Source organism: Paralichthys olivaceus, chromosome 11 (genome assembly GCF_024713975.1).
Source record: "Paralichthys olivaceus isolate ysfri-2021 chromosome 11, ASM2471397v2, whole genome shotgun sequence".
NCBI classification, from domain to species: Eukaryota; Metazoa; Chordata; class Actinopteri; order Pleuronectiformes; family Paralichthyidae; genus Paralichthys; species Paralichthys olivaceus.
Genome location: NC_091103.1, coordinates 17,822,141 through 17,849,652, shown reverse-complemented (window position 1 = coordinate 17,849,652; position 27,512 = coordinate 17,822,141). Strand labels below are relative to the sequence as shown.

Here is a 27,512-nt window from a genome sequence, read left to right as displayed (position 1 = left end):
GCGAGAAAACAGTAGGAGATCCTCTGCAGGATTCATTGTCTGCATTAAAGGTCCAGTGTGTAAGATTTAGGCGAAAAGGATCTATTGGCAGAAATTTAATGTAGAATAATCCTCATGATGTTTTCACTAGTTCATTTCATCAACATTTTTTGAAGTGTAGTTTTCTTTACCCCAGAAAATACCCTTTATATTTAAATACTTTATATTTACATCGAGGGGACCCTCTCTACGGAGGCCGCCATGTTTTTTACATTAGTCCAGACTGGACAAACTAAACACCTTTTGAGTTTTTATGACAACTGAAGCTACCACAGTTTATTTTTCACGTTTGGAAGGAGAGGGTGAGGTGAGGGGTGTTCAGCTGCAACATGCAACTTCAACACTAGATATCACAAAATTCTACACACAGTACCTTTAAGTGGGTGTGTTGATGGCATTTCCAAGGAAAATAATACAAATATCTCAGGATGAAAAAAAACACCAGTCGACATCAAAATGTTGAAAGAAAATCCAGATCCGCACCAATTCCTTGAACCATACTGCATCATCCCACCAAGTTTTGTAATGATCTGTTTTGTGAAATCTTCCTAAAAACAAACTGGGCCGATAACATTGGTGGAGGTAATAATGATGAATTAAAAATGCCAAACACAAGATGGGGAGATACTGCAGGGAAGTGATATATTATGGTTATGAGTTTGTCATTGCAACTTAATTAGCATGAAACATCTTTCCACTATTAGCTTGTGCCAATCACAGACGCTGATTAAAACAGAAAAGTGAAGGTTAGAAAAGGTACAGACATGGAAAAAATACCAATACGTTGCTGTTTTGCACAACAAGATGATCAGTTAGCGTGTCCTAAAAAGGCTGAGGCAGACAGCTGGATGTGTGCGACAGCAGCCAAGGACAAAGGCAGGGACACAAGACATGAGAGAGGATGGTGGAGAATCGTGAAGGGATCGGGCCGTGGAGTGAAAGAGCCAAAGGTTAAATTAATTATGCTGTGATGCCGAAGATCTTAAAAATGGTGGGAGCAGAGCGAGTCAGAGCTGCAGCAATAATCTAATGGATGTTTTTAATGTGCGCGAGTAAATGTCCAACATAAACTTATATCATGGTCCATCAGAGGATATTAGGTGAGTGAGTGTGGTGTTTTCTTTTTGTCCGAATATAATTTGAAACTAAAAAAGACAATGTGACAGTGAAGCATATTTGTATGAAAAACTATAGACGTATGTTTTAAGTTTCCACAAGGTCACACACACACACACACACACAAACACACACACACATATACAAATATAAATATATGTTCCTGGAAAGGATGTGAGATTTGTCGTTAATTTTGGGGACAATGGGACAGTGTATAATACAGCTTTGAATTCCAGTAACAGTTATTTTAAGAACATTTCTCCTGAGATCAACATGTTATGACCACAACAAAACTTCTACCTAACGGAGATAATATATTGCATATTAGAAAAAAAGATCTGATAATAATTTCTGATCAAATAAACCGTCGGTAAAGCACACAGTATCTCCTTGACATGGTAATGTAACCAACTGTTCTTGGCAAAGACTTTGTTTTTGCTGCACCTGGCTGTTTGGGGCGTGCCATACTAGCAGCGAGGCGGCCTCATGTAAACGTATTCCATCGTGGTGTCATGTGACAAGGGCACTGCTGTATTGGCCAGACTGCTGACAGTGTTTCAGGAGTCTCAGGAGCAGTGCTTTCAGTGGGAGGGAGGGAGCTCCCTTTGCCATGGATAAGCTAAATATGTTTTCTTTAAATCCAGGGAAGGTTGCTACAGCTCACTAGATTCTCTAGGAATGAATCATTCTTACATCACCTCATGGCTGCATTAGAAGAGTTGGTAAGTCTATATTCACAAATCTAAAGTGAGCAAATTGTACCTTCCATAAATGCATGCATCATTTCATTGTGAAATTTATAGTATGACAGTAATGTAAAAATATTAAACAGCCAAAAAGTCCCATAGAATAGCTACACATTTGCATGTGAAGGAGAGATTGACAAAATATAGTATTTGAAGCACATTTAGCCACAAATGTGCTTCTGCCACATCAATTTGCACAATACTTGCCGATCTAGAGTCTCTGTATAACCTTGTCCAAATTTGGCACATATAATGAGATGTTGTGCTTTGGATTGCTGGAGGTATTGGGCTACAACTGCATTACTACAGTTGGGATATTAACTCTAATGTTGTCATTTTTTTAAGCGGACATGAAATATTACTATTTACTCAGAACCAGTCAGGGTTATTATAGTTAACGAAAAGACTAAAACTAAGACTAGCAATGAAAAAATAATTTAGTTAACTGAAATAAAAATAAAAAAGACAATTACAAAAATAAACGAAAACTAAATAAAAACTACAATGAAGAATGCAAAACGAACTAAAACTAAACTGAATTGCAGATTGTAGCACGCTCGTGCCACCGCGGGTTCCTCGTCACAGATGATGCCAGACAGTGCTCAGTTAAGTTCTTTTATTTTCCCACCACACACGTACACTTGTATATATCATTTGCGTTTTGCTGTGCTCCTCACAGATTCCTCTCACTTCTTGTGGCGTGTCTTTTGTCCCAGCACGTTGCTGCTGATGAAAGGGGGGGGAGAGTCATTAGCAAACGCAGTACACCTGTACACAATCAGACTCTCTCCCTGGCACCAATCCCCGAGCCACCTGCCCACTCTCTCCCTCTTGCCACCGACACTGACCACCCCCCACTACCACACAGATGAATTCAGCTTCGTTTTCGTTGTCTTTTCGTTTTCTCCCTCGATTACTGCCTGTCCTGCAGGTGATGGTTAAAGAATGAAATTAAACCATATTTGGTGTCACACATTATTTCATCCTTTTTCAGCTTCTACAAGTCAAGGCTTTCTCTTAATACCTGGAAAAACTAAAACTAAGACTAAAACTAAATAAAAACTAAACTGAAACTATAGTAAATTCCTCAAATTAAAAACTAAACTAAAACTAAAAAATCACTTGTTGAACTAACTAAAACTAAACTGAAATAAAAAAAGCAAACTGAAAAAGTAAATAAAAATAAAAACGAATGAAAATTTAAAAACTATAATAACCTTGGACCCAGTAACATCTATAATGATACGTGCCTCCCCCTCTGCTGATATCTGAGAATTAATACCTTTGTAAATTCGTATAGACACTGTAGTTGTAGTTCTGTATTTTTTTTGGGCATGTCATATTTCAGCCTTGGAAAAGAGCAGCAACTAAGAGAGTAAGTTGCTTCAAGGTTTATTTGAGTATCTGTAGGAAATCTGCATGTAGCAGTTTATTGTTACATTATCAGTCAAAACCATCTAATACTGAAAATCTTGAGGTTTATCCTTTGTCTGCAAACACAGCAAATGTGCAGCTGCTGGCATCACGGCAGACTTCACTCAAAACAAATTTCTGTTTTGTTTGTGGAAACTCATTCCTGAAGAGCAAGTTTGACTCGTGACAATTGGAGCGCATCTGCACATTCAGCGCTGTCCTTGCCAAACTGCTGTCTCTGTTATCTTATAAGACATGTAGTTAAAATGAAAAAGCCAAATAATCAAGGTCTTAAAGCAGGGTGAGCTGAGTTCACAAATGCTCTCTGCACCTGCCGCTACATTTCCTGCCAAGGATCGTTTTGTATTTGGCTCTGACCTCCATTTTCTGCCCCAGACTCTGACAGGAATAGAGACATATTGGACACGGCCGGACGTGCACCATGAGGTTAATTTAAATGTGTTAAGAAGTGCCATTTGTAAGGTCGGCGTGCCTCAACCTGTTCGACAAGCTTCTGCTGTGTGTTAATATTTCTCTCTTACAAGAAACCATGTTGTGATTCTACCTTTGACTGAAGTTCTTCAAAATGAAAGAGAAGCATGTTTTAGGGATTCTGCTTTGCACAAAAAAAAAAAAGATTTCAAAACCAAAGCTTGGATTTTCTAAGTTCGTGCTCCTGTCACCTTTGGGTGCTTATTCACTGCAATCTATTCACTGTGACAGTCCTGTTATTACCTCTGCCAAGCTGGTGATGTTTTCGTTAGCCTTTCTTGCTTTCAGCACAATTACTTAAAAACTATTAAACTGATTTCTATAAAATGTTTTGGAGGGGTGGGTTATGACCCAAGAAAGAAACTGTTCCATTTTGGAGTGGATTCAGATTCGTTTTCATTCTCTTTACCATAACCAGATCGTGATCATGGACGTGTGCCTAAGCAGAGGTGCTCTCTGGGTCACGCACATCTGGTAAACAGGTGAATAAAAGAATGAGGTCAAATGAGGAGAGTGAGCTTCTGAGTGAGATAAGTAAAACCAACATCTTCATACTAAAGCTGAGGCTGCAGTAACCAGTGAAAGAAGAAGTTAAATTCCAAGTTACTAAGACAGCAACAAAAAGAAGATGAAATAGGGAAGTGTGGATAGAAGCTCAGACAGTGTGAGTAACAACATTATTCTATCTGGTTCCTTAAAATCTAACTTGTTCTATGGAACTTTTGGAATGAGAAACATCACAATAACTGTCATACAAATAAAAATATATGTTTAATAAGGATTGACATACATCTTTGGTCAATTAAATACTCAGCTACAGCCTGAGTGGGTCTGATTTTACATAGACTGTATATAAAGATGGACGACGTATCTCCTCTTCCTCCAGTTGTACAAAATGAAGCTAAAATATACTAAATACAAATGCCGCCATGTTGCAGTAGTGACATAATATGGAGCCAGAGTATACATAGTAGTGAGTGTGGTGTCCGTATCGATACACATTTGACCAATCGTGAGTCAGTCTGAGTCTCAGCTCTCATGTGTCACCCTGTTTTTATAGCATCAAATAAGTAAAAATGAACACTTGAACACACATCAGTATGATAATAACTACCTAAAGTGACAGAAACCATCTTTGACCAAAATCTTACTGCTTTGACTCTTTAGTGTGGCCCCTGTCCCAGCCACTAACATGGTGGAGGCCTGGCTTTTGAACATCTGAGACCTAATTTATTAAATATCACAGAACATTTGACAAAAGAAAACCTTTACACCGAGAAGCTCCTGTTGAAGGATGTGGTGATGTCTCCAGCACAAGCACCAGGGGGCGATCCAGACGATTAGGCTTCACTTTTGGGGAGCTGTAACAATGTCCGTCTTCATAACAGTCTATGATCTGGTATAACCAGTGCCTGATGATGGCAAATGTTGGTAAACGTATGACTTTGAACTTATGAGTTTGCAGTGTCCTCTGCTTGTGCTTCTCCTGTGTTTTATCGTTATTAATTGAAACTCAGTATTTCATGATTCTAAAAACAAAGACAAATCAGTGTTTTCTTGATTAAAAGGGAAAAACACAGTAACAGAGCTGCCTGCTGAACATTATAATGGGTAAAGCTTCTGAGACTTTATCTACTCCGCTTACACTGTCACAGACTTTGGTGAGTCATGTTTCCCCAGTCAGAACCAATCCATGTCTGCCGGAGCAGCGTTCCCCTGCACATGCTTCCAGGTGTGAAGTTGGATAAGGACAAAGTGAAATTACCTCCTGCAGCTCCTATATAGCGCACGGATCACCGCCCTCAAGTCCACAACATCCTAACCATCACTGTATTTGGTCTCAAGCGTGTAAAAAGCGTGAAGAATGTGCTGAGATGCGTGACATTATTACCGAAGCTTTAAAACAGATCATTGCTTGAGAGATACAACTGAAATACATCAGAACAAAGAAATAAAATACAACTTTAACAAGCCCATCTCCAGAAATCTCTGGATTGATTGGACGTAATAACACTTCCCCTCATGTCCCAGATGTAATCAAAATGACAAGCATAAAACATAGAAGGGAAATTCTATTTGTCTCAGGCGCTGACCTGTATTTCTTTACTTCCTGCTTCACTGGCTCCTCTGACAACCCAATCGCCGTCAGAGTGGCGACGGCAAACTGTGTTTCCTGCCCGTGTCATCCTCATTAATTGTGGTTGAATGGGATTCTGTGCCGCAACGCTGGGTGATGTAAATCGGACTCTAAACTGCATTAGCATACTTAGACCAGCATGCATCTGTTTCATTATATAATATAAATATAATTTGATAAATTAGTGGATTTGTGAGAAATGTATTTTCCTCTTTGCTGTTCCAGAGCAATGTACCCCGGTTGATCTTGTTTGTGTTTCTGTCCTTTTGTTTCCTTTTTGTTCAGTTCATTGAGTTTTGAATTTTTAAATTTACTTGTACATTAATTTTTTTCTTCCTCCTTCATCATGCTGTTAGGAAGACCACCTCACACACACAGATCCACTCACACGATTCTGTTCATCTCCACTGGTTTTGATCTCTCTTATCAGCCGCCCCACAGACAAAGCTGAAAAATAATGAATTCTTCATCCGTCTCTGCTTTTCTGTCACTCTGCATCACTCAATTATGTCTCGCTTGCAATTTCTCTTTTTATTTTTCTCTAGCTCTTCCCTCAATTCACCTCAAGATCCACATCCGTTACCCTCTCCTGGAGGGGACTGACCCACATGGGAACTCTCAGGTAGACTCATTGTCTTGTGCTTTTCTGTGTTTTCAGCCTAAACACTCATTACTACTGTGTGGAAGCAAAACATTTTAGCAACGTCAGTCATAGAGTCTCTGATCGGCTGGCCAACTCTTTGCCTGTGATGATGCTGCATGGCTCACTTGGTATCAAACACACCGAATCCCAACACACATCATTTACACACACTTTACATCGTGAGGTCAAGGCCATGCAATGTCATAAAGAGGAAGCCAACACCACAACAAGTTTTTATTGGATTTGGCTCCAAGTTACAATACTAAAAGACTATTGTAACAGTATTAGGAATAAGAGAAATTTAAAAAAATACAAAATGTAATAAGGAGTAAGAGATTTTAAATGAATAATAAAAGATAAGTTACAAAAATATAAAATAATAAACTAAAAGCTAGAATTAAAGTAGTTATAGAAAAAGCAGCATTGAAAATGACAAACGAGAAGCAAGTATTGCGCATGATATTAGTATAATACTGTAGATGATGATAATGGAAGTGATACAGTACATGAAAGTAATATTGCACACGTAGCACCTGGTAATGAAAGAGTGATATTGCACATGATGATGGGAAGCTTTGAAAGTTAATATTGAATGTGATATTCTTAAACACACTATTGTTTTTAGTCTCAGATGTTTTGCGCTGTCCCTCCTGCAGGAAGAAACCTGGACCAGGAATAGTTGTATATACTGTTGTGTTCAAGCACTGATATAACCATAGTAATAAGTAATAAGAGCAGTGGTGAGAACAGCACAAATTAACAAGAATAATATAATTAATAATAACAATAATTAAGCAGGGCTCACATCATAATATTCATATCACATATTTAAATGGACACCAGGGTTATTATAGTTAATGAAAACTAAGACTAAAACTAGCAATGAAAAAATTATTTAGTTAACTGAAATAAAAATAAAAACAGAAACTAAATAAAAACTACAATGAACAATGCAAAACTAACTAAAACTAAACTGAATTGCAGATACATTCAGCTGCCTTTCATCCTTTTTCAGCTTCTACGAGTCAAAGCTTTCTCTTAATACCTGGAAAAACTAAAACTAAAACTAAGACTAAAACTAAATCAAAACTAAACTGAAACTAGTCGATTCCTCAAAATAAAAACTAAACTAAAACTAAAAAATCACTTGTTGAACCAATTAAAACTAAAATGAAAAAGCAAACTGAAAAACTTACTAATGAAAATTTCTAAACTATAATAACCTTGATCCACACATAAACTCTCTCCACTGCCAGTGTGTTTATAAAAGAAACCTGATTTCCATCTCATCATTTGTTTCCATATAACGTCTGTGTAATCATGGAGAGAAACAGTTAAAGCTGTTACACTCAACAATGGATCACAGCATCACTTCTATATGACACGGGTCACTGGTACTGACAAACCCAGAGAGAATAATCACACAAATCTGCAGTTCTGCTGTTCCGTTTCACTCTCATCTCTCTCATTAGGGCTGCTGCCACCTGCAGTGGACACAATGTTCTCAGCAAATAGAAGATCTCTAAAACTCTGAAGACCCAGTATTCAACCAAACACCAAGTGGAGCATTTATCTGCGTAAGACACCGATTTTCACCTCAAGAGAAAGTGAAGGTAAAAACAGACAAGGAGAGTGAATAGTGGACTTTAGCCAGAAGGCCTCAAACACTAAATGAATCCTAATCTTTGCTGAATCTGTAAACATGCAACTGTGTCCTAACATCCCATCAATGTAAAAGGTGATGTCTGTCCTTGTTTTTGTAGCCCCACAGATACACTGGGCAGATTTTGGGACAGACTGTATCTTGGTACTGTTAAACTCACCATCACAGTCAACTTGAGAAGTTTTCTCTGACATTCACAGCTCATATAAAGCACCATCCTGTCCTCTCCTGCTCTCCTGATTGCCCGAGAACCTGCATTCACACTGGATGGACCTTAAAAGAAAGGTCAGTTAAATCAGGTGCACACTTTAGTTTCCTGCACACACACACACACACACACACACACACACACACACACACAAAGGTCAGTTGCTCCCCAGGGCTCCTCTGACTGCAACTGTGATCAACAGGCTAAACCCTATGAAAACCCCCATGTGCAGCCCCTGCTCCACCTTCTCTTCTTCTTTTTTCCTCTCCCTCCTCTCTGCCTTCCCATCACTCTTTATATCTGCATCTCCTATATCTGATAGCCGTCTGTATAATCATCTAGACTTGCAGGTCCACATCGTACAACTGACTCTTCTGTAATCTGATCAATGCAGCTTAATGTCACAGAGGCCTTCTATCAAGCAGAGAAAAGGTCAGTGTGTCCATTCTGTGGAAACACCACATTAATGAAGTTCCCACACTGTCAGGCCACTTATTTTATGAGCAGGTCAAGATGGCTCATATTTGTGCTTTTTTTTTTTTTAGCGACCATTATGTCAACACATTTGTTCCCATGCACAGAAATGAGCTAATTCTGGCTTCGCTTTTAAGGATGTTTGTGACAAAAGTATGTCACAAATATCCTCATCAAGGGCCATCATGAAATCATTAATTCCTGGAAAAAAATTCTAAAGCTGTTATTTTAAAACACTTCTCCCCAGAAACAACTTTGAGTGTAAAACTATGAAAATCACAAAGAATAACTAAAATATAAAAGTACTAATTCATATAATGATGCTCTAAACACAACATATTCATGCCATAACCATAACATGATGGCTCAGCTTTGGGCTGTTCAGGAAACACAGGGGTGCAGGATGGCTCATATTCTGTAAAATCAAACTTTTTAAAGAATAAATTAAGTTATCATAATTTTTTATTATTATTATTATTATTACTACTATAATTAAGATATTGAAACAGCCTAACCAAACACATTGGCAGTGGGTGGAGAGACGTCAGTTTCCTCAGAAATGGTTCAACTTCACAAAGTGAAACCCAATTTTGCAGATTTAGATCTCCCCACAGTGGGAATGAGTAGAATAAGTGTTCACACATTTTTTTAACAACCTAGATAAGAAAGGTTTTATAGATAAGTGTGTGTCCTGAGGCGTATTGTCCACAAGAGGAGCAGCCTTTATGTAGAAGATGAAGAGATCCTGCCTGGGTGACGTGACCACTGGATTTAATATATTTATTTTCCAGCAGTACATAATGACTGACAAGACATTGAAATTGGAGACGCATATGCCTTAAACAGGGAATTTTTGCAATTTCACAATGTTTACAATAAACATTGTCTTGAATTCACCCGAGGGCTTTCGTTTGCCTGACTGAAATGTTTGGAGAGGAATCATCGTTTGAGCTTGTCCGACCTGTTTACCCTGAGAAAACAAATGTTTCAACTTAGATGACAAAACAAGCCCATTTTTAAAACTCACGCTGCAACAATGAAGCTGCAAAAACCAACTGAAGCTATATGCACTTGACATAATTTATGATTATGAGGCAAGTGGAGTCAAACACGCAACATTGTCAAAGTGGAGAGTGTCATATGTGAGGAATGTGGACGGATGAATGGAGGCAATTAGAGCGTAGAGGGATGATCTAATGGAGAGGGTTCTCCATCATCTGTTTCCCTGGCAGTTGGAAACAAGGTTGCTTATACAGAGATGCTTGAAGCAAAGTGGGGGAGGCGGGGAATAGTAGGGGCTAATGGCGCACATTAGTGTAAAGCTCTTTGTGTAGCAATGCAGTGTGGCTAATGCTCACCTAAAAACACTCAGAGGTCTGTTGAGACATACAGGATGTACATTACATTGCACTTGTTTCCAGTAGAGCCCCACATCAATTTACATCGTGCCAGAATTGCTGCAGAACGGAACTAGATTTGAATCAATCATATCCTGGATGATTTCCATTTTGAACCAAAATAAATTAGGTATGAGTCCGTGGAAGTGCTTCGTGGAAAGGAGCTTGATCGTTTGATTGTGCAAGTGCTTTTGGGGAAATATCCAATTCTGCTTAGAAGGCAATAAATGTGTAAACGATAGAATCAAAATGTGCACATGCCTCCCCGCGTTAACATTATCGCCTGTGAACCATAATCAGAATTGCTCTGAATGACTAAATCCTTAATGGGATAAAGCCCGGTGATGAAAGATGGCGCTGACAAATGGAAGGATGCAGTGAAAAAGAAAGGAGGGAAAACTGTCAAACTTTTCCCATTAGCGACCAAGTCAGCGTAAAATTGCTGAACATTCAGAGTGGAAGGCGGGCAAGGTTGAGCATTTTACGGGCAATTTGACAAGCAGAAAACTAATGTATGGCATTTGAGACAAAGCACAAAACATTTCTAAGAGAAGGGATCCACTGGTGTGTGTAAACTAACGTGTCTGAACATGCTAAGGTGAGTGTTCGTCAAAAGTGTTCCACAAAAAATTAAGTGGGAGGAGGACTAAAGAAAGAAAATAGAAATGAAAAAGTGAAGTTTACAGAATTGCTGACAGTGACATTCTCTCTCTCTCACACACACACACACACACACACACACACACACTTTTTAAAAATACAACAGTTTCAAAGATCTGACTCTCTCACATATGCAATTTCATTTTCAACTTCTCATTCAATTAATTTAGTGCAACTACGGTGGGCCTGAAGTGCAAATTTCAATGGTAAATCACAAAATACAAACTTGAACAAGGAAACAAAACACAAAAAACAAATAAGAAAAAACTAAAGGAAACAAGAAAATCACTAAACACAACAAACAAGAAAATGGCAAATAACAAACACAACAGCAAATAACAAAAAACACAAAGGTAAACGAGAAAAAAATGTGAACAATGCGTCCATTCACTGAGCGACGAGCCTTGTCGAAAGCAGGTTTTCTATGAGTACATGCCGTCATGTTTCTTTCTGATTGCTGTTTTTTGTGGGTTTTTTTTGGTGTGTTCTGTGATTTGCTGCTGTGATTTGCACTTCACGGCCACTATACACACACATGCACACACATGCACACACACACACACACACACACACCATGTCAATGTGGCTGCACTCACACTATCTGAAGTTTTAATTAGTAATTGAAAGTGACTTCCCGCTCACATGGAGACACAAAGCACTTTTGCCAATTCAAACAAGTCCCTGAGAAATGAAGGAAAAGCATTCGTGGGGATCTCTCCTCGTCGGAGTGCCCGTTATCAATATTCTGCACCATGACAGGGGAGGGAGAGAGATGGATGAGGCGCAGGGGGGAGTGAGACTTAAAAAGGCACATTAATGGGCAGCGCATAGTGAGAAGAGAGATGTGACTACGGGAAGCGCTAGTGACAGAGACAAGGACCAAAGGGTGAATGGATGAAAGAGAGAGGGATGAGGGAGGAGGAGTGAATACAGAACACAAAAAAGAGGCAAAACTGACAGAAATGAAAAGAGAAAGGAAGCAGCAGTGCGTTACATCTGGAAGAGGAGGCAGCGCCAAGAATGAAACAATATGCCCTTTCTTGTTGTTGGGGACAAATAAAAGGACAGGAAGGCAGCAGTGCACCATGGGAGTTCTGAGGCATTTCACCGGGGATTAAGAGAAGAAGGCTAATAACCAGGTTCAAATTAGTAAAGGAACTTTTTGGATGTCACCGATGAACTTTCATCCATATCTGACTCCTTTGATGAGTCACAAAATGTTGGACAGACTTTTATGGTTGCAAGACATTATATCCTAATAAGTAACATGGAGGGTGGCATGGTGAAGCAATGGTGCCCCGCAGCAAGAAGTGTCTTAGTTAGAATCCTGGGTTGGTCGGTGGCCGTTCTAAATAGTTTGCCCGTTCATTTTCTGCAGTGACTCCAGCTTCCACCATCTGAACAAAAAAGTTTTTCCCTGTTTGTCGGCTCTGAGATACGCTGGCGACCTGTCCAGGGTGCACACCACATTTTGCACAACGTCAGCTGGGATTGGCTCCAGTCCCCCACGCGACCCTCAAAGGATAAGCAAAATAGATAATGGATAAATGTTCCCCTTACCTCTCCAACATTTGTTGTTAACAGATAACTAAATGGAGCGAACCCTGCTAGCTAGTTCAGGAAGCCAACTCGAGCTGTGCTGCACCGGTCATGTGACTCACATCATGTGACGTACCTCATTCTCCACAATCATCCGTTATACACACCCACCTTATAAGGCGACCTATTTAAGCAATGAGAAATTTCCCATGACCGCCTCTGCTCGCACTGCTGCTGCATTATTGCTTCCAACTGACCAGCATCCACCTGCAGGCTCCGAGGGGGGGTTACAAGTATTTACTCGTCACGCCCATCATATCTGTGTAATCATTTCGGGGGAGTGATTTAGTCGGAGCTTAGACGCCAAACACAAACTATGTTCTACTGCTGCAATAAACAGTTGTCATGAGTTGTCTGACTGAAAATCTGTTATTTTTATTTGAAAGTACCACTTAACTAAAGAAGAGCTTACAGGGCTTGTCAGTGGCGCTGTGTTTTCTCTCAGAAATGTCTAATATGATTCTTTCATTGATTAATTCATGTTTATTGAAAATCATTTCCCACCACATGATTAACATGAGCAAGGCCGCTTTGTTTGTTCATACTGACAAATTAATGTTTTGTTCATTGATGAATCACATTAAGTTGCGAAAGCTACAGTGGAACAGCCAGGGTGGAGAGCAACTCTGTATGTGTAAGAATACGTGTGATTTTAGACTCAAATTCCTTTGATAATCACTTCCTGGCTTTCTGACCTATTCACTGCCACTGCTGGATGCAAACTAATTCACTTCCTCTCTTAACTTTCAGGAGATTAACGTCTCCTTAATGTTTCCTCCTCTTTCCAATATTCTCGTCACATTCTCTCACTCTTTCAGACCCATTAAACCAAAGAGCAGATCTGCTTCTTTTTTAACTTCATATGAGATAACTGCATGGTCTGGCAAGCATCACTTTTCCAGGCCTTATAAGGTGAGAAAGAGAGGAGGTTTGAAGCACAACTTCACACATGTAGCTTCTCCAGTTTCAGCCTCTGGCTTGTTATTATTGATTAATTACTATTTGTTATAAAATAGTCAGAGATTAGTGTGAATGTGATTGATTTCTGGTGTGGGTGGATCCAGCCTGAATAAAAACAGAGCTTCCTGTGATGAAGTGTGCGATCAACAATTACTCACACACGAGTTCATGAGAAACTGTGTGCCTCCGTGTTGGCTGCTTCCACGAATACGCTCAGGCTGAAGGTCACATTGAGGAGCATGGTGAAGAAATTAAAATTGCTGACCCAAAATGAAACAACAAGTCCCCGCCTCTCTTTACTTCAGTTTGACCTGCAGCAGCTTTTAAAACACATTTCAAGTATATAATAATAAAGCTTCGACCTGCTAAAGCCTCAATTTGCGAAAAAATGGAGCTCTGTGTTGTGTAAGGCCAAGGAAGGAAAACAGAAGAGAAAATAAAACAAAGGATCCTGTGGCTGCAAAACATCCTCTGCAGTGTGATTGCCATCTTCTGTATAAATGAGGGAATCATTTCCTGTTTCCTGTGTTACTGTCAGAGTTGGGTGAGATTAAATGTAGTCAGTCACTGGATTCAAATCACATGGGAATTGTTTTATAACTATTAATGCATTCCGCCAACAATTACAAAAATAAAATGCATGAGAATGCTTTTACTTTCACTTGGTACTAAATAAACAGACACAACATTTCCTGTTGTTGTGAACGAGTCTGATCGGAGAATGTTCTTTAGGGTTCTTCATCTGTGAAACAAACAATCTCTTGACAATAAACGTCTTCATATTTTCTGTTTGTATCATGTTGTTTACTGCCCTCTTGTGGCTGCACATAAGCTGTTGACTCTGGAATCGACCATTGACTCTATTTCAGTAAATCTCGTGGATTTGTGTCCTATTGACAAAGGCTGGGTTGATCAACCCGAACCTTTCTTTATCCTTGGATCTTTGAAGGGTGAGTAACTATAGCTACAGATAAGTGTGCTCGTCAATATTCTTCTAACCCAGCTTCCGTCATTCTCAGATCAGTTATAACCATTGACTGTAAATGGTCATTCATGCATGTACCTCTGCATTAGAGATCAATTTAACTCTGTTCTTAACAATGTCATGAAAACACTGGTCCTCGTGGTACTTGGTGCACTTGGTGCAGGTCATTCTTTTCTTTCTTTAGCGGTAGCCAATAACCAAACTAATTACATTGCTCCATAAATATAATTTGTTCTTTTGCAGATAGCATGGCTAAGTCTCAGAAGTATAAGACAACATATTGAATCAGCAGGATCTTCCCTGGTGAGTTAATGTCATATTTACTCGATCAGGTGGTTTCTAAGTACATAACTTTCATTCATTTGATCATTTTTTATGTGTTACTATGTTATTGAAATATTGATTTGTTGCCGCTTTGCTGCAGCCAAATGCTGCAGCAGGTTAGCGTAGCTCAAACAGCCATTATCTTTATTTTCATACGTGAACTCAGACGTGAACAAAAACGTATGAATCTTGTTGTTTTTCCAAGTTTTCATGTGTGTGTGTATTACACCTCACAGATATTTATATTCTTTTTTTTTTTACTTGAGCGTCCGTTGCGTGTTAAAAACCATCTTCAACACTCCCAATTGCTCACTTCGAATTGTCTGGACATTTTCCTGCTGTATTTTCACATGAGCTCACCCAGACATTTTCTGGACATTTTACCAGGGGCTTTTTTTCTCAGATGCAGCCCGACTCTGGAAAATTTCAGGAAATTGTCCAGACTTCATTACATGTCTGAAAGCAGCGGAAGTCTAATGCCACTCACTTTAGTAACAGTGTTTCTTATGAATGTGTTTAATTTTTCTCTTTTTGATGAATTTTCATGATAGAGGCAGAACCACCAGCGAAATAATTAATTTAAAACTAATTTAATGCGGCAGCCATTAGAGATGAGATCAAATAACTGTTGAGATAAAAATACATGAGATGAGATAGTGAAGAGAATTAGGGGAGAGCTGTGGGTCCTATCCACAAAACTCCCTGTCTCAGCAATAGACCTTTTCTCACTCTTCCTAAATCACCGTGAATTAATTACAACACCAGTGATTTAGGAGCCAACAGCTAATTTGTCGATCTGGTGATAGCGCCAGTGTGCGGATAAGGAAAAGTGAAAAAGAAAGAGAGACAGGGAGCTCTGGAGGAAACACACACTTTCACATTACACGAGCAGCATACTGATTCACACACAAGAGTTTCAAATAGTGCGTCACTGGACTGGAAGAGAGATCTCCACCTCTCCTCCCCTCGCCACCTTTTCGAGCTGGAGGGTGACACTGTGACAGACTTGACTTGAACCCATTTTGGCTCCTCACTCATGTGAATCTTCATCCTCCGAGCTGTCCGCAGAGTCCTGTCACAAAGATGCAGTGTAGCCCACAACACAGCTGTTGAAACACATTTTTTTCTCTCTCTCTCTTTCTTCCTGTGGGCTCTGGCATCACAGTGGGATAATTTAAAGGCTTCGCAGACTCTCGTTTTCTCTCAAGTTCCCCCAACTGCTGTCTCATTTGTCCTCAAATAGCACCGCAGTCCCATAAAGGCAAATCGCTGGCTAATAAACTCACAATAAAGGCTATCTTACAGTATTACAGTATTTTACTCTACAACCTTCCCTGACCTCGCGTCTCTTCCCTTTACTCTCGCCTTTGTGTCCGCTACATGTAACGCCAGGGGACATCCTGTCAACTAGTGAATAGTGACTGTTCATCTCCGGGTACAGCTGTGCCCTCAGTGCCGTCTTTGTATGAGCCATATTCTCTAAGCAAAATGCCATCCCAGTTGTTGTGAACCCCCCCCCCCAAACCTGCTTCTTCTTCCACTATTCAAGAGCTCAAATATTCAGCACAATTCAGCAAATTCTGTCCCCGGAGTTTGGTTCGAAACTCAAGGTCGACGTGTGGAGTTGTGATTGTAGTTTGAAAGTTGGAGCTTGAGTATTTGCTGCATCATTAAACTCCCATTTAAACAGGAAAGACTAGTCCTTTGTAACTTTCTTGAGTCTTTAAGACACAAGGACTTGCTGACTCTTTAGTTTTGGGAAAAAATTCAAGATAATTCTCTACCAGTTCTGTAATCATGATAAAAACATACAGATAAACTCAATCTGGGTTTTATTGGTTCGTGGCAATCCACAACAGGACTTCAACAAACTGTTTCCTGCACGTGCACAACTTACAAGCTGGATTGATGGAGACAAAGTCATGTAGAGTTTGTCAGGACAATTAACACTAGGAGGTAGAGAATAGAAGTAACTTTTAAACTAAAGATTTGTTATTATGGTCAAACTAAAGAAAGGTAATATGAGTACGTATTCAGTTCACACTACAGCACTGCTCATCACCATGCTCATACCATCTCCACGGTGAAGCGTGGCAGTGCCAGCAGCACTTGTTATGGGGATGGTTTTTTTGCCAAATACGGAGAGGACCTTGAATCACCTGCTGCAGGGAGAACAAAACCTTAGACTGGGAGACGGTGACCCAAAGACAGCCAAGACAGTGCCGGAGTGGTTTTAGGACAAGTTTCTCACTGTCCTAAAGTGGCCAAAGATAAACAGCAGGCATTTCTTGTGCAAAAGCTTATCGAGACTTACCCAAGAAGACTGAATGGAAGATTTCAGTTTTAAGATTTTTTAATAATTTAGCAAAGACTTCCGGAAAAAACATCTGTGTGTATAAAAAAACTTTTTTTAACCCTGACATATTTGTATTCATAGAATTCGTGAGTTTCTTAGAGTTTCGGCTCCCGATATTTTCCTCAGGTACCGGCAGGAAAAGTAACGGTAAACGTCTGATGCATATGACCTGCAAAATTGCATCCTCACATACACCATTTCAGGAAAAAGGTCCGGAGTTCATTGCATGCCTGAAAGCAGCTTAGTACAGTTATTTGACTTGCCTGCACCTTCTGTGAAAGTCCCACAGCGAAGAAAATGAAGTGTTCTCAGGTACCGCTCTAGTTCATCATCAGGATGTTAACCACCACACCAGTGGTAACTCTGGAGAGACCCGAGTTCACCGAATATTCTGTCTGGCACAAACAGTTAGTAGAGTTACAGGCCTGCTGTTGTCAGCGCAGCAGATGGCTGGTGTTAGATTCCGAGATGTACTTCAACAGGTCGGATCGATGCCGTTCCTCTTCCAAGAGCAGATGTGATTGGTGCAACTTGCTGCAACTCTCCCACTCCCCTTTTCCATCAGCACAGGAAAACACTACCAGACACTTACTGTAAACAGATATACACACCAACACACTTATTGTAAAACACACGTATACACACACACACACACACACACACACACACTCACACACACACACACACACACACGCACAGTCCCAAAGAAAATTGGATGTTTGAGCCAGGCTCCAAGCAGCACTCAGTGAAAGTCAAGTGGTGACTCAGCAGACAGATAACAGAGAGAGGGAGTCGCAGCAGACTGGGTTTAAAGTCAAGGTGGAGAGCTCGGTACATGGAAACAGAGAAACAATTCTTCTAAAGTAAAAGTGTCAAAGAGTAAAAATGACCATAATCCAAGACGCCCGTCTTTTTGATCATCGTGTATCAACCCAGAAATGACCTGTCTGCCTCTTTTTTTTTGCTCGTTTTCTCTCTTCTATCGTTTATCTCTGACCTCAAAGCAAACACGTTATCGTTCTTTTACTCTCAGTCCTCAATGATTTGAAGACTCACTTCTGCCTGCTCCCTCTTCCGTCTACATCTCAGCTTTCCTGTGTTGTTTTTTTCCCTCTCTTCTTTTTTCTATCTGTTTGACTCCCTCCTCTTCTCCCTCCCTCTGTTTCTCATTATTGCCTCCATAATGAGGTCACAGCACAGGGTCAATAAATAAAAAAAACATTCAATTCAAGGGCTTATCTGAGCCCTTAATTAAATACTGTTTTGTCTGTATCTATAATGCACAAATAAAAGCATTTGAATTTTGATTGCATTTCCCCATATTTTTCTTGGCTCCGAGCTAATTCATTAAATAACAGAATTGAGTTGTATGTTCATGGGCTGTTTAGCTAAGAGAGCTCAGTGCAACTCTGTCTTTTCCCTTTTTTTCTCCATCAGTTTGGAGGTTGCAATGTTTTTATACAAACTAGCAGACCATCCATGCACTCACTTATACACATGAATTCTTTGTTTTTTTTTAGAGGCTAATTACGTAAAAAAGTGGTAAGTGAGATTCATGACACGTTGCAGACACAAGGTCGCACATCATTCTTTGTGAGGCGGGCAACAGAAGCTGCCACTATTGGATCAGCACTGCTTCATTAAGTCGCCACACGAGACATTCTGCTGCTAACGCCCGTGGACGGCAAGATGGAGACAGAGATCGGAGAGGGCCGAGGAAGGAGAAAAGCTGGGAGGGAGAGAGACACGGGAAGTGGAGGGAAAGGGATGAAGGAAGGAGGGGAGAGAACCAAAATGGTTGTACAAGACCGAAAAAACAAAACCACTCTCAATTATCTGTGATTCCAGGTTTGTGAAAGGTTTTTTTAAGGAAAGATAATCTGACAAAAGGAAATGCATTAGGGGAAATTGCCTGCAGCTTCCTGTTAACGCTGCCTCGCTCAACACTTCCACAACAACTCAGGCTGTTTGTTTGGCAACCACTCAGCTCCCAACATCCAAAATCCTGAGATTCATTTCCATTTATTCGTCTGATCATTCAACCATCTGTTCGTCATATTTTCCCCGACAACTGTCACTGTTATTCCATTCGATAAGAGTGGAATCATCAGAGTAATACAAAACACCAGGACCGATCATATCAGCCTATTGACAAAACTCATATATCTGGTATATATGGATACCTAACACCAGTGAACTGTAGAGAACTGTAAGCCACTGACAAACAGATGATGCTGGTGCTATCTGGTGGCTGCACTGTGCATCACATCCTTGATCAGCATCATGGTTTTCATTTACCTTCATGTGACCGGACATCTAAATTTAAATTTGCATATAATGGTGTTTTCAACCCTTTTGGCCTATTTTGCATCTTCACATGCAGGAAGCTGTGGACCTGCTGCGTCAGGACTTCAAGGTCTAATCATCCACATTAACCGAAAACATGTATAAACCAGGTGTGGACAAGGACGTACATGTAGGATAGTTCATTATTTTTTATCAAGCTAGAAATGCTTATATGGACCTTGTCTCCTTCACACTGTGCTAATATTAGGTGAATTAATCCCCTCAACCTTTTGAAGCACATTTCTCTCAAAGAAGAGAGGCACACACTTCTATCTCAATTAAAATCTTTGCTGCTAATTAGAAGCTTCAGTGAGGAGGACAAATTGACACGTCATGCATAGACATTTCTGAAATGTGGTTTTAATGAACACCAGACTCGATATGGAGTCACAGAGTACACTGGAAACTCTAAATATATATCTGTGGCATCGTGGGCTAATGTCTCTCATTCCCACGTCCCCCTTTCCAATGTCCGCCCTCTTCTCTTCTCTCATCTCTTCATCAGTTTCATGTGTACGAGAGCATAAATCCCTTGCAGCTGATTGGCTGTGTTTCCCACTGACACTTTTTCCCATCACACACAGAGGGCTAACGGACTGTGAGGAGATGTTTGCTGAATTTGAAATAATTTGCTTCATAAGAGTCCCACCTTTAACCTCTAATATAAATTCAATTTTCAGTGTAGTTGCTAAATGGCTAGTTATAAAAATGACTGTGATGTATTGAACAAATCATTTACTGTGGTTTTCAGAGTACCTTTTGTTTCTATTAGTTTTCAGGGCCTCATCTTCACAACTCACAAAAAAAAGTATATCGACAAAACAAGGCCAATTATTTTATAAGTATAATTTTAACATACATTAATTGAAATATTTGTGGGACGTAAATAAATACATTTGCTTTGTTAAATTTAATTTTTCATGTATCTGTACTGTAATTTAGTATATTTACTTTAAGGTACTTTTACCCCACAACATATATCATGCCTTACATGTTCACATTGTCTTCATAAATGTTTAAGTAATTAATAATGAGAGGGGGACACACCACCAATATATAATATGTATAGAAAGGGTTAGGGTTAGTGTGCAAATACTTATTTATATTTTTGTGACATAATTATGTTTGACATAATTGCAAAGTCAAACTAACAATAACCACAGACGATTATGCATTATTTTATCAATAATTGCACCTGATAATATGCAATAAGACCGATTTTTACTCGTCAGTATTTCTAAATTAGGATTTTGATTGCACAACTTTTACTCATAAGAGTATTTTTACATTGTAGTATTTAGAAAAGCAAATGATCTGAACACTTTATCCATCATTTTATATTTAGTGTGCAGACATGTGAGTGACATTGAGCTCCTCATGTCACTTAGCGACATATTTTTAAAGTGTATTAAATGTCACACTGTTCCTTTGATTACACGGACTGACCTTTAGCTGCAGTACAGTGCAGTAAATTAAATAACCAAACTTAATTTCAGTTAATTTGTAGTTTTTTATTTCATTTTTTTATTCATAACAGCAAGAATCAATATAGCAATACAGGCCTCGTGAAACAATGTGCCAAGAACCCTCTTCTTCTCTCATCTATCAAAGTTGGCACACGACAGGTTCTGTTAATTACATTCATGACTTCAGTTATTACATGTAGTTAATAAAACCTCAGCAAACTCATTCACACCAGGTTCAGAAGGTACCGCTCTCCACCTGTGTTACACATCAGCTCTCTTCACACACGTTTCATTCTGATGAGATGGTATTTTTATGGCTTTAGACTGTGACAATCAGTGGTTTCTTTCTTTCTACAGCAGGTGAGAGGCATTGCAGACGTGACACATCCTTTCAGGGGGCCTGGAACAGTAAAACAAGCAGAAACAAACCGCGGCAGAGGACAGAATACATCATATTGGCACTACAAGCAGAGAAAACAAACAACAAACAAAGAAAAATAAAAAGGTTCAGTTTTACACTATATCGTAAACGTAAGCATGCGTGCTTGTAGAAGATGAGAGATGACGAGAGATGATCAGGACAAAATTTCTAACTGATGACTTTATGACCAAACCACTCAGAAGTATTTCCGTTTGAGAATATTCTCTCTGTTAAATTCTACCTGATGTTGAACTACATTCCTGTTTGGTCAGTTTCATCTACTAGAAGCACAGCTTACATGAACAGAAAGAACATACTTATAACTATGGTGTTTGTGTTGCATGTATTTTAACTCTCCAAGTGGTGAAACTTTAGCGAGTATATTCTCAGGAATCGTTTTTTTTTTTCTCTAAATAAACCACTATTCTATTTTTGTATTTTTTTATATATATTTTATTCCATTACATTGATAGAATATTGTATACTGTAAATACATCTTTCTGTGTAACATGTTTTCTTATTCAATATTACTGTGTCATGAGTTTTCTTTTTTTTTAAACGGTATATGTATTTTCCTTTAACATGCATTCCTCTCAGTAAAGTAAAGAGACAGGACATGTTGTGATTGGTTGGGCCTGGGAGGGCGCGGCCATGACACACAAACCTGTCCACACAGGCAGGTTCGGGGACCAGACAAACCCAGTCAGGCCCTCACGCTGGAGGGTAGTGGACGCCTCCTCCGGAAGGTTACCTGGCAAACTACAAGCTGCTGACAAAAAAGAAGAGCAACACTTGGCCTTTTTCTGAAACGGGTAGGAGCGTGAGAACTCAGTGCCCTTTTTGATGCAAGCAATTTTGTTCAGCCTTTCACAAGATTTTTTTTTTGTTATCCTAGCAAAATTCCTTGTCGTCATAGACATATTTTTTTTTTTATTCAAAATAAGATCTCAATATACATGATTCTCTCTTTTTTGACTATGTACAGAAGTGCAAAAAAGTCAACCTTTATCGCCTCGAGATTTCCCCGCCCCACCCTCGTTGTTTGCAGTTGGCTGAGGAGGAGACGAGCGCGCATACTCGCTTCACCTGATCCCGCCGGCAACGATGCCCCTGAAAAAGTGATCAAATATGCAGCTTGTTTTCCAACATGGCCCAATTTCCAGGGAGAGTAAAAATATTAAAACAATAGTTTACTATTTGAAATGGATACAGTAGAAAATAACATCTTTACTCTAAACATCTAAGAACTAGATTTTTATAATATTCTTTTTTTATCTTATTATTTGACTAGTTACAAACCTTACAATCATTAAAATATTACTCGGTTATCGGCGACGGTTGCCACAGTGACAACTCTGCCTCTCTGTTCTATTAGTTCATCACTGTAAGATACTCATATAAAACATCTTTGTTCAAAGAGGACAAAAAAAGACTAGGGAAATGAACAGTATGCATACAGTTCAACAATATGCATAACGTAGAAAATATTGAGTTTACAATCATAATCATACTAAAATTAACATTACATGGAATTTCAGGAAACTGTGCATGAGGAACACACAAACACACACTTTTTTTAACCTTATATTCATTATAAGAAAGATAAATATTATAAGCCAAATTGAAAATTAGAACTAAGTCATGTCATCCAAACAAAATAAAGTGAAATACTCCTCGTCTAAAGGAAAACCTACAGCAAGGTTAAGAAAACACTGACAAAAAAAGTGACAATTACATAGTGCTCTGTGTGTGTGTTAATATGGCGTGGATTAGGCAACTGGATGAGTCAAAATGGCATGTTGCATTGTGCTGACCCGATGGTACATTCTAAGGCTTTGGATGAGTAATACAATCGTTTATATTCTTGCCACTTTCCCTGTACTATCCACAGATTAAATATGCCTGAAGAACACCCAGAACACAACGACAACAGAAAGAAAATTATTCTAGAGATCTACTCTAAACACCCGATCCTTCTGTGGACTCGACACCCACGCGTTTTTTAAAAGTCAGCCCCTCTGCTCTACCCACAATATCTAATAACAGTGACACAAAAAACTTTGGCTGACTATCTGAAAACAGCTCTCAGGTAGATGTATTTAACAAATATTCATAAATATGTCAGACTATATACACACACACACGCACACACACACACGCATACACACACACACACACACACACACACACACACCAAACTAGCTCTACCTTTACAACCTGCCTTTAAAATATGCATAACCATACAAATGAACAGGTCATGCAAATCACATATCCTTCGCCAGTTGCACCGTAGATTTTGAGTAGTGTGTCTCACAGCAGTTTGAATACCGACTGATCGCCATGTTGGTTCAAAGCTATTCGTTATATCGTAACGCCATCATCACTACCGGGAGAGTCTTTGGTCTCTCGCTCAGGCGGAGACCTCCCATACAACTCATTTAATTTTTAGAGTCAATAGACTAAACGAACACAACTAACCTAAACAGTGAAGAATTAAAAATCTAAAAATCTATTCATTCAGTAGATTTGAGTAAAGCAGACAATCTGGGGGAATCTAATCAGCAGGGGCTCTGTTTGGAATCCCAGGTACTGACAGGTCACGGCGCTGGACGCTACATGTTGCCCGTGAGAGAAAAATGAGAAGGATTAAAGGGAATCTTTGAGTTTGATACTTTGCAACACTGCTTGAATACCATTCGTGTGTTTGAGGGATGTATGGCACTTTACAGGGACACCTGTAAGGTTAAAGACATGTGCTTAAAAGACAGAAAGGTAGGCTACAAAGGTTTGAAAGACACCTCACACACATTCAGTTGCTATTTTACATCTGAGTGCCCTCATGTAATTTCCCTTATCATTGGTTTTTAACAGAATAAAATCGTAACGAAAATCAGCGTGCATGCATATGTGATTCAGTAAGATCATTCGTTTTCTTTGAACTGAAATACAAGGTGCACCTCTGTGTAAACAAATGAACACGTTTAAGTCAAAGACCAACAATCGATGAGCTAAACAAACACCATAAGTCATGATTCTTGGTCAATGGACGTACCAATCCAGCAGTCGATTGTTTTCCTCTCGACTGCTCCACGCGTTTACCTCATTTTCACATTCAAACTGTGTCCGGTGAATAAAGGTAAGTGGCCTCTACAGAGCGAAAGGCAGTCTGTAATGCAAATTATGTTCTTTTCTGTTGTTGTCGTGTAATAGTGTGCATGAAATACACAAGAAAACGATTCTGACAAAACTGTGCCTCCTAAGTTAACATGCAGATTTATTCCAAACCAGTCCAGGTTTTGGTTCCTCTTCGCTTGATGTTACAGGCATGAAGGGTGACTGCTCATCTCAGAATCCACGCCAGCACACTCCCGTTCCATCTGGAGAGACGGCCACAGCACGCAACCAATTACAAGTAGATCACAAGCGCAGTTTGTAACAAAGAGGTTGAGTTTGTAATTGTCTTGAAATCTGACCCTGTTGTTTGACATCACAAGCAAAGTTTCAACAATAGAAACACAAAAACATAAATCCTGGACAATTCTGCAAAAGCCCAAACTACGACATACTTTTATCTCTACTGACAAAATATATTACATGCTACGTTATGATTAATGTCATGGTTTTTGTCAAAATACCAGGATGGGTTAGGCAAGTAAAACAGATTTGGTTTGACCTTTGCTGCTGCAGTCACATCAGTAACAATCTTTTTCTAACAGTAACGATTGTGGTTGCTGATGTGCCTGCAGCTGTAGACATCAAACCAGATGCACCATAGAATTCTACATCCCCTCCAACGTGTGTGTGTGTGTGTGTGTGTTCATTCAGTTATAAGCAGTGTGAGTGATTGGTGGCTGCACCGAGGCCACAAAAATCTAGTGTAGAGCGGATTTAATCCAAAGCTCCCTCTGTAGATTTGTGGAATACTGATCTGAATTGGTGTTAATGTTAAATGATAATGACGTAACATTCAGATTGTGTATCAATTCACATAATTGTCATATAAGGATAATTCAATTTACTTACTTCTGCTTTTTTAAACTTCTTATTTATTTAAAAATTAAACCTGTTAACAAACAGTTTGTTAGTTACTACAATTACGCAAAAATGACTCAACACATTACCATGAAACTTGGTGGGAGGATGCAGTATGAGTCATTAAATCGTGGTGCGGATGCAGATCAGGGGACAACTTTCTTTATCACAATGTTAAAGCATTGCGAGATAGCACTTCGGGATCGGGATATAGTGAATATAAATCTGGCTTCATCAGGGGACTGTTGGGCCTTGGCAGAGCTATGCCATCTCTGAGTGCCATTCTAGTTGTTTTTTTATAGTTTGGTTTGTTTAGTTGGTTTTTTATGGATTACAGAAACATAAAACATGACTTTTTATTTTCCTTTTACATTGCTAGTCTTGGCAAAGTCGCCAGTTATTGGCTGTTGCTTCGTATTTAACCTACAGACAGCAACTAAGATTTCCCAAACTGCCAAACTATTCCTTAAGTTTCTACATCTCTTGAACAAGCAGGACAGAAGCTAAGGTTTTACGAAAAGACATTTGAGTTTGTTGCCAAAGAAAATGTCTTGTGTTGCAACTCATTCACGTCACAGTTACAAAGCTGTTTGGGAGAAAAATAATAATGGTACATACTGTTCTGATTGAGACTCCTACATCTGGGTCACATACTTGTGACTAGTCAGATGCTCTGCAGATATCATTGGAATCTGATTGAGAGGGAGGAAAAGAGGGGGAGAGAGGGAGGGAGATGAAGACATTAGTTGAAATGAGGGCAAACACCACTTCAACCTAAATTGATGTTAAAATAAGTATAGTGCATATCTGAATAAACACATGCTCTGAATAGCTTCTCAAGACCAAAATGAGCCATGTGCATTCATGCATTCATCAAGAGGCCCTTTCAAATCATAAAAACGAAACAAAATAAACTGACATTGAAAAGTCACAAGTGAGAGAGATCAGAGGAGGAGCAAACCTGATTGGCTGTTGCGGTTGCAAAGGGAACACTTGTGGCAGATGTGGTGGCTGCAGACACAGTGGCTGGAGTAGCACCGTGCATCATGGGTACTTGGAGGGAAAGATCACAAAGGCAGTTGAACCGGAGCAGATTCAAAGCTTTTTTTTTTTTTTTTTTATGTAAACACTTAATTTAAGCTTCTGCCTATAGAATGCTAATAAACATGAGAAAATCTATTGATGGTTTTTAATTACTCTTCAAATCTTTTCATACTCTTCAAAATTTGAGTTAAGAAATATACATGTGGGGGAAGAAACATCTCAGAAATATTTTGGAGCACAAGGTAACTGGAAAATTGAAGAGAAAAATGCAAACAGTATTTTAGAACAATTAAATGCAAGTCAACTGGCTGATAACCTCTAAGAAAACAGAAAAAAACATACAATAAAATTAGAATAACCATGAAGGAATATTACAAAAACTAAACAATTACTACTACCTATCTACCTATACCTATCTATATGGCACATACAACGGCACAGTAGAAATTAAAGAGCTGAGGATGAAGCAGGGGATTTTAAACTGCAACAAGCATTTGGTGACAGACACACTGGGGCAGAGCAAAGACAAGTTCATTCCAAACCACTGAGATAGTACACAAACGACTCCAGAGTGAAATTACACAATCAAGTGCATGTTTTATCAGCCATCCTGTAACTTACACTGACAGAGAGAAGTCTAAAATCTGAAAAATGGAGAAAGTGCTCACATCATGTGGTGAGTTGAATGAAACGTGAGAGACCAAAATGGGCTCAAAGAATAATGGGTAAGGAAAACTGGCACCTACCAACACTTGTTGCAGGTGTCATGCACAATATCGAGCCTGCCCATCATGCATTGCAACAGCGAGTGGAGTGAATAGAGGGGAGAAAAAATCAAGAAAACTCATTACAAGTGTTATAAAGTCAAACAGTATTGGATTAAAACTGTGCTCAATACATTAACCCTTTTTACTTCAAAGTGATTATATACAAATACTGATTACTGATAATTAAACAGCACACACACACATTCTGCATGACAAAGGAAGCG

The 27,512-nt window shown here is 39.2% G+C and overlaps 1 protein-coding gene and 1 long non-coding RNA gene across 8 annotated transcripts in view; one reads left to right on the top strand and one right to left on the bottom strand.

Annotated features, from left to right (window-relative positions):
• Positions 1 to 514: 514 nt before the first annotated feature.
• On the top strand, positions 515 to 18,376 carry LOC138412039 (uncharacterized). The gene is made up of 3 exons (XR_011244561.1): positions 515 to 1,877; positions 2,447 to 6,565; positions 8,059 to 18,376. It is a non-coding gene; the product is annotated as an uncharacterized lncRNA (long non-coding RNA).
• Positions 18,377 to 21,054: 2,678 nt separating this feature from the next.
• LOC109630410 (muscleblind-like protein 1) overlaps positions 21,055 to 27,512 on the bottom strand; it is a 58,583-nt gene continuing 52,125 nt past the window's right edge. For 4 of the 7 annotated variants that reach the window (XM_069534197.1, XM_069534198.1, XM_069534201.1 and 1 more), the window contains 4 exons: positions 27,268 to 27,303; positions 26,439 to 26,530; positions 26,096 to 26,169; positions 21,055 to 24,822 (listed from right to left, as the gene is read on the bottom strand). In XM_069534197.1, the coding sequence (XP_069390298.1) occupies positions 26,113 to 26,169; positions 26,439 to 26,530; positions 27,268 to 27,303 (185 nt within the window). In that variant the 3' untranslated portion in view covers positions 21,055 to 24,822; positions 26,096 to 26,112. The remainder of the gene's footprint in view (positions 24,823 to 26,095; positions 26,170 to 26,438; positions 26,531 to 27,267; positions 27,304 to 27,512) is intronic. The other 3 variants (XM_069534199.1, XM_069534202.1, XM_069534203.1) reach the window with 1 other exon arrangement.